The 8,555-nt window shown below is 41.3% G+C and overlaps 1 protein-coding gene across 1 annotated transcript; it reads left to right on the plus strand.

Annotated features, from left to right (window-relative positions):
• Positions 1-525: 525 nt before the first annotated feature.
• On the plus strand, positions 526-1,107 carry LOC134854785 (uncharacterized). The gene is made up of 2 exons (XM_063871143.1): positions 526-652; positions 770-1,107. Exons 1-2 carry the CDS (start codon positions 526-528, stop codon positions 1,105-1,107), a joined length of 465 nt encoding a protein of 154 aa, XP_063727213.1.
• The last annotated feature ends 7,448 nt before the right edge of the window (positions 1,108-8,555 follow it).

The raw sequence follows: 8,555 nt of genomic DNA on the forward strand, positions 1-8,555 counted from the left end.
AGTTGAAGCGCTAGATCGCGGCAACTATCGTGGCCTTAAGCTTACAGACCAGGTCATGAAACTGCTGGAACATGTGTTGGACCCTCTAATCCGCAACATGGTGGACTTTAATGAAATGCAGTTTGGTTGCGTGTCGGGCAGGGGACATCTGATGCCATCTTTATTGTCCGCCAATTGCAAGAGAAGAACATCGCAGCGAAGAAGCTTCTCTATTTCGCCTTTGTCGACCTGGATGAAACTTTCGATCGAGTGCCAAGAAAAGTTCTCTGGTTGTCTATGAGAAGTCTTGGTGTCGAGGAGTGGGCAATACGTGTCATCCAGGGCATGTACACCAATGTCAGGAGCCGCGTGCGGGTCAACGGACAGTACAGTAAGGAGTTTGAAGTCGGAGTGGGCGTGCATCATAGTTCATTACTCAGCCCGCTGCTCTTCATCATGGTACTGGAGGCCCTGTCACGCGAGTTCCGCATTGACGTGGCTTGAGAGATTCTGTACGCTGATGACCCTGTAATTATCGCTGATTCCATGGAGGAGTGCATCACCAAGCTGAAGGCCTGGAAGGCAAACATGGAGGAGAAAAGTGTGCGAGTAAACATGAAGAAGACTAAGATTCTAGTCTCCGGTCTTGGCCTTGACCAGTTGCAGGACTCCGGCAAGTGCCCCTGCGCAGTGTGTCGCAGAGGAGTACGCTCAAACTCAATTAGGTGATCCCAATGTAAACTCTGGGTACACAAGAAGTGTTGTGGCATTGCTGGGATACTGTCTGCAGATTCGAAACTTGTCAGTCCAAGATGTCGTGGTGAGGCTCGTCCAATCGATGGAAGGCCTGAAACCCAACTGGAAGTGGACGGAACCTTGCTGGATGTCGAGGCCAGCTTGTGTTACCTGGGAGATATAATGTGTGCGGGAGGAGGTTGTGAACGTGCCATCACTGTCAGATGCTGCGCAGCTTGGGGCAAATTCAGGAGACTTATACCCATCCTGACAAATAGACTCTTGTCACCAAATATCCGTGGCAAGATGTTCACTGCCTGCGTCCGTTCGACCACGCTCCATGGTAGTGAGACATGGGCACCAAATACCTCGGACTTGCAGCGTCCCCGCTAAAATGAGCGTGCAATGATTCGCTGGATCTGTGGCACTAAACTGGATGATGACCTTTCCACGGCTGCACTTCACCAGAATCGGGGGGTCTTTGAGATCACGTCTGTCCTACAACACGATTTCTCAGGTGGTTCGGACACGTGCAAGGTGCCTCGTCATGCATCAACTCATCACCAGCATGGAAATTATTTACCGCAGATGTAGAGAAAGACCCAGTAAGACGTGGTCAGAGTGTGTGAGTAATGATGTTAGTGTCTGCAACCTCTCTGGCAACGATCCGCGGACAGGGAAGCATGCCAACCCTAGTGACTGGGCTACCGCAGCACCTTAATTACCAAAACCGGTTATGATGAAGAAGATGATGATGATGTGACACTAATAAAGTGAAGTTTTCTCCCGCCTGTCAAGGCTTTAGCATGAATGTCAAACTTATTTAATGAGTTAACAGTTCTGAGACTTCATGAATTAGTAAAGATTTTTGCCAAAATAGATCAGTTTTTGATTTTACAATTTACTGTTAAGGACACTTTGGTTTCGGTACACTTCCGAAGCGAGTTTTAGAATAAATCAACGAACATAGCAAAATAATTTTTGATAACCACTGTTGAAGTGCTTCTCTACAAAAAAGCTTTTTATCTGACGTCAGAAAATTGGAAGTCGATGCCCGGTAAATTACGAAGTTTTGGTATTACCACATCAACGTTCAAGAAAAAACTAAGAGTCCTACACAACTGAAATGAAATCTAATCCTATGTGTATGTGCACGAACACATGGTGTGAAGTCCGTTTTCATTAATTAGTTGATTTGCATATATATGTTCAGTTTTGTCAATATTTTAAAATTTTTTCTCACATTTTTACTTCACATTTTCATTCCTGAATTGATCATTTCATTGATGTAAGTTTTTCATCTCATTTAATCAAACTTGAGTATAAAATCGAATTTTGTAACTAAAGTTATTTCAATTCTGTTACTATACTATTGCATTGACTATTCTTTTTCTTGTTCTATATCTAGAAACTTGCAAGGCTTTTGAATGGAATATGTGATGAAGGGACTCCTGACTATAACCTCGATTACTTAGATAGTTTTGACCCATAATTATTGATTTAATAAGATAAAAATTGACTTATAAAGCTGGACTGGCTTTTGAAACAAGTGAACTGATACACCACGTTACTGCAAACATCGTCAGATATCTTCATTGGGGTAATTTGTTATCTTTATGCAAGGCAAAAAATGTAAAAATTAATGATAACCAATTTTTGCCAGAAGTTCTTCCGGCAGCCAAAGGTGGCTTGGGCGTGTCTGCTCGCCTAATAGCTTTGCCCGGTTTTTAGCTTCAACAGTAGGAGCGAAAGCTACCTTAAGTAAGATTTTTGGTACGGAGCACGAGGATGGTACATATAACGATGAATTACAACTTTGGTTTGATTCAGCAAAATGTGAAGTGTCTCCGGAAAACAAAATCGAAAAAAATTGGCTGGAGCCCATTTTTGATAAATTCTATCAATTTTATGATTTTGAAACTAAAACCCATTGATGTAAAAAGGTTCAATGCTTCCCAGTATAAGTTCAGATCGCAATGGTTGAATATCATACCGTGTAAAATTCTAAGATTGAAATAGTCGAATCAGCAGCTTTGAATTGCATTGCAATTGGAGTCCGCTTAGGTTCTAAAATTTATGAGAAACAGGTGCTTTTGCGGAAAAGATGTAACCGAAGATGGATGGCATGGCCTATCTTGTTTCAAAAGTGTAGGGACATTCTCTAGGCATTCAGACTTGAATGCTCTTATAAAGCAAACTCGCTTCCACTCCTATTCCTTTTGTTTTAGAGCCACGACTTTTCCACAGGACAGATCAGAAGCGACCAGACGGTTTGACGCTCGTCCCATGAGCTGTTGGTAGGCAACTCCTGTGGGATGTAACGGTAGTTGACTCACTAGCGCCTAGTAGAATAAGCGCAGGTTCGGTTTGTAACCCCGGAACGGCCGAGGCGGAAGATCGAAAATCTGAGAAATGTAGAGATTTAATTAATGATGGATATATTTTTCAACATATTTTTCAAGCTTTTGAAGTTCAGGGTGCCGCTGGCCCTAGCACTTGAAATTTTTCTGAATGAGGAACTCCTGACTGTAACGTCGGTTACTATGATACTTTTGACCTTTTGATTATATGTATGCGGTCTAATTGTAGAGACTTAGAATTATTGACTGTTTTACGGAGACGTTTAGAGAAGACGTCGCTTGTGACATTCGACCAGAATGGACAAAAATGCAGACGCAGCAATTTCGAGTTTTTAGCAGCGAACCTTCCGAATTGGCGGTTTTGAGGGAATAAGAGCGTTATTCGAACGATGGGACAAATCGTGAAGGCTGAAGGATTCGGAAATTCCTAAATTTTAAAAATTCGAATTGATGACGTAACAATTCTAAGAAATGTCAAAAACGGCCATTTTGGAGAAGAAACTGAAATAAACACAACAACATTAGTTGCGATAGCGATAACGACGATAATTGTGATTGGAAAAAAACATCAAATTGCAGAGTTAGCAGAGACCGTTCCGAGTTGCAACTATTGTGTCGCTACAATAGTTGCAAGGCCGTTGCGAACAACGGTGAAGGGTGGAAGACAGCCTTCCGGAAGGAAGATAAGGGTCTTATTTCCCCGGATTCAAGAATCCGGAGGGGTCTCGGTACTGGAACTTATATCATTTTATACAAACTTTTAGCTTCCCTATTATGTCCTGAATTGAATTTAATTAACATCTGAATTCATTTTGCTAGGATGAGAAGCTAGGAGTTGGGGGAAAGGGTTGATCCATCTTCGATGGAGATGATGATTTTTATCTACTGAACAAAAACAATGATAATTCAATAAATAGTAGTAGCCCTGATTTTAGGAGTGACCTCGTGGTCTGGGGATACTGAGACCCAGCAATGAGCTCACTATTTCTGCATGTAATCTAGTTAATTTGAGTGTTTTGACCGAAGCCGAAAGCAGTAACGTTTTTGTCGACCCGATGTTAGAAAGACCACCAAAAGAACTGGCTTGGTAGAGACGGTGAAAAGCATGTAGAGCTCTGTTTAGACGTTAGCCGGTCGTCTTAGAACCTAGCTTTATTTTCCGTCGATATGTATCTTCCGGGGGAATGTTACAGCTTTTGATTTGCTTCAGATTTGAATAATGGTTGACAGATCTGAGTCTCCGTTCTTGTTTAAACCGAGCGATTTTTTTGAGTCAACTCCAGACTCCAAGAGCTCATCTTCTGCATCCTTAAAGCTTGACACTTACCAAACGCCAAAGGCTACGCCGTTGAAAACAGACAGTTCTCAGAACTTGTCCTCAAATGCCAATGACAATGGCCCTGGACAAGTTTCATTGGCTAAATCGAGTCAAAAATCTTCTAGAGCCGAAACTCTGATGCGCAAAATTTCGCAAAAACGCAATGCAGGATTAAAAACATCGGCGATAAATTTGGACATACCACCACAGAATGTATCTTTTCCAGAAATTGCGAACGATTCGTTTTCATCAGGTAGTGAACTGCGAAGCCCTGAATCCGTATTAAGCTCTGTTGTGTCACCTCCAGAAAATGTTAAGTCTGCTAAAAAGGATAATCCATCTAGCCACAAACGTGGGCCTAAGCCTTCTATTGGTTTGTTTTGGGACATCGAGAATTGTCGTGTACCGCCTTTGAAAAGCGAAATGAGCTATATCAACTGGATTCGGGATAAATTCTGTCAAAACTACATCTGCGATGAGTTCATTTGTGTATGCGCTGTCGATTCGTTGGCTGACCGAACCTGCGAGGAGCTGAACAACGCACAAGTTACATTAGCTCATGTTCCATCGGGAGCCAAAAATGCAGCCGATGAAAAACTGCGTCAAAAAATTCGGAGGTTTGGGGAGCTGTTTGCTCATAAAAACGCTGCTGCTATTCTGATAACTGGAGATATAAATTTCATATCTGATATAACTGATTTACGACACCGTTGCGGTGTACAAGTTATTTTAATTCATAATGATCATACAAATGAGCAGCTAAAATCAGTGGCCTTATTAACGCCCTTAATAGGCCAAAACCGCCGGGGTGGAAGGGTAGTTCAGAACGCGGAAGCCTTCCGGATTACCGTGAATAGCTTTTTAACCTAGTTAAGACCGAAAATTCACGAACCAGGAAGGGTGGGGGATTCGCGGTCCCGTCATCTCCTGAGTGGTCCGTGACCAAAAACACTTAAAGATAAACATAAAAACAAACAAAAAGTAGTATAGTACCCAAGAAAAACAAAAACATAAAAAATAACCGAAAAAACCAAAAACAGTAAAAAAGTAAGAAAATCAAGAGAAATCATCCCCCCAGACAAGATGTGATCCCACCACCCCCGTTTGTTGTTGATAAATATATTGTTCTTACAGGCATTTATATCATATATCAGTCAGGATCATTACGATCAATTTTGTGGCCCGTTTGTGAGGCTTGTACTGTAGGGTTATTTGAGCATTTAAGCACGTTAATGATAAATTGCGCTCAATCCGGAAGGGTCTGCTGATTTGCGCTCAATCCGGAGGGGTCTTGGGAGAAGACTGATCCGGCAAGCAGTAAAAGGAGCAACAAGAAAGGGCTCAACGATAACAACAATTGATTGTTGGGTATCGTTAACAAGTTTTTGTATCCCTTTTGGTACAAAAATTAAGATAGTAATCTGTGGGGCTCGACAGTGCTGCACTGTAGTGACCCTTCACCGAACTGCGAATATCCGAGTTAAGCACCTTAATTCGGATATTAAACAAACCCGGAGGGTTATAGTATTACGAACATTGTTACCTATATGGCCTATATTAATGCTCCTATATCATTTTTCAGTGAAAGCAGACCGGTTTTTAGGGTCAAAATAGCGATATTTTGATCCCCCCACAAATCGCGATTTTTGAGATATCGATGTATTTTGAAACGGAAAAAAGCGCTAAATTAGTGTGTTACATCGTAACTTCACAACTATAATAGATAGAACCGATTAAGTTTAGTTCGGAAGTGGTTGGAACTATTTTGCAACCAAAAACCGAATTTTCGTGATTTTTGAGAAAACGGAACACTATAAATTCGGATTTTTTTTTGCAATTTTTAAGTTAGGACAGTAAAAATAGTTGTTCGGACAACGTCCACTAGTGAATCTACAAGTTTTAAAACCCGCTTCCCGAAAGCCTTCCGAGTTGCAGAGAAATCGAACTTAACGTGTTTGATTTGGTGGATTCATCATTCCGGAGGGGTACAGGTAGCATAGTTTTTCGCAAATTTATTCAACTAAAGCGTTTTAGATCGGTTTTTTTGCATTGAATTAGAAGAGTATAGGCCTTCTGAGCTCGGATCAATAAATTTTAGGTCGAAAAGAACAGAAATGCGGAAAAAGTTAGGCGGAACCTATAAGAGAGAAATTTCTTGACTTTAGAAAAAAGACGTTTTGGTTAATAACTTTAGAACTACTGGGCAAATCCAGTTGATCTTGGTGCCAATAGATCAGAAATTAGCTGAGCTTACTGATAAGGATAAAAGTTTTTCAAAAGAGTAAGCGTGAAAATTTTTTGAGGTTGTTTTTAGCAAATTCACCAATTTGGGAGGGTAGACCCTTCACGTTTTATAAATTTTTTTTACGAAAGCCCTTACACCCCTACCAAAAGGTAATAGTGGTTGAATAAAATAACTTTAGGCTGTTCTAGACGAAAAGGGAAGGCTAAAGGCACAAGAAAACCTTAATCGAGCCGAAGTTAGGTAAGCGATAAGACCTTTCACCGTTAGCGTGAATTGTCAAGTAAGAGGCTTAACTTCAATCCGGAAGGGTCTAGGAAAGGATCACAAACCCTTCCTAGTTAATTCAAACAGCATAATAGCATCGGAGAACGTATCCGGAGGGGTATAGGTTGAAAATCAAGGAAATCTCCGAAAAGCTACTTTTACCAAGCCAGAGGGCTCCCAATCCGGAGGGGTCCAAATTTTTCCAAATTCGGAGGGGTCCCAATCCGGAGGGGTCTTGTTTTCACAAAACCGGAGGGGTCGCAATCCGGAGGGTCTTATATTTGCTAACTCAGAGGGGTCCCAATCCGGAGGGGTCTCAATTTTGCCAATACGGAAGGGTCCTATTTTTGCCAATCCGGAGGGGTATTATTTAATTAAAGGACTTAGGTAAAAAGAAGAAAAGACTACAGTGAGAGGTATTAGGTTATTAACAGACAGGCTAGGAATCAGTGACTGCACTGGTAACTTGCCTTTCAATAAAGACCAAACCAAAACAAAAAAGGTCCGAACTCGGATATTCGCGACACTAAGTCTTATCTAAGAAGAGTGTAATTCATTGGTGTGGATTGAAACCCAATACGTTTTTACGAAAAGTGACTGCCCTGAGGATTTTAGTAGGTCTAGCTCGGGCAGTCCGAAGGCAGATAGGTAACACAGTACTCGGTGGGTGCAATAGACGCCCACTTGAGAAAATTACTGCCTTCAAAGTTTTGTCTGTTTGGTGCAGCACCAAGCAGGGAAAGCTTTTTCTTTAAAAGACAAGTTCGACTATTGTACTGCACCCGACTAAAAGTACAATACACATACGTTTTTCATAGAGGTATTCATATTCTGTCATTATTTTATTAGTATTATTTTTTCGATTTTAAATCAACATAATTTGTGCTTGATTGGGTAGTGAGTACACTATCTTTTAAATTGACTGATTTCATCATATTGTGCTAGTTCTCAAATCTTACGACCGATAATCGGTAAGTGTGAATAAATTATATACAAGCTGTACTCTGATAACATACAGGGATTCGTGGTCACTATTTAATAGAATCTTGTGAAATTTATTGTGTTGTGTCATTATTATTGGTAATCAAACCATAAGGTCACTAACAATTGAATTGAATGTGCAGGCATTAAGAAGTGACCAGATGAGAATGAGTCTAGACAAGTCACGGATACTTAAACGAGGTAATAGCTCTAGGAAATTCATACCTAAAAAGTAAAGAAAAACAATGACCGACCCTTTTCTGGATCGGATCACAAGAGCCCGGACCGACAAAGGGGACACGGTTTCAGGCAGAATGGTTGAAACTAGAAGTCAGAAGTCCTCAGGAGAACGAAAAGCTATGTTAGAAGTGGAGGTCCATACGGACCAGGCCAAGAATGAGAACCAGGATGTACATGGACCGGAGGGGAGAGACAGAAGGCCGGCGAGTGAATCTACTCCGGTAGAACAAGGCCATGATTTTGCCACTTCCACCGGGACATTGGACCGAGAAGAGATGTCGGAACTGTCCGACATCTCAACTGAAATATTGGCAACTAAAAGATCTCCTACAGACAACACCATGATGTCAGGTGGGACTGAGAAACAAACAACGTCCTCATCGTTCTCAGAAAGAATGAAGAACACCTTCAGAAACATCTTTCCATTCACCAT

Source organism: Symsagittifera roscoffensis, chromosome 9 (assembly GCF_963678635.1).
Source record: "Symsagittifera roscoffensis chromosome 9, txSymRosc1.1, whole genome shotgun sequence".
Classification (NCBI taxonomy): Eukaryota; Metazoa; Xenacoelomorpha; order Acoela; family Convolutidae; genus Symsagittifera; species Symsagittifera roscoffensis.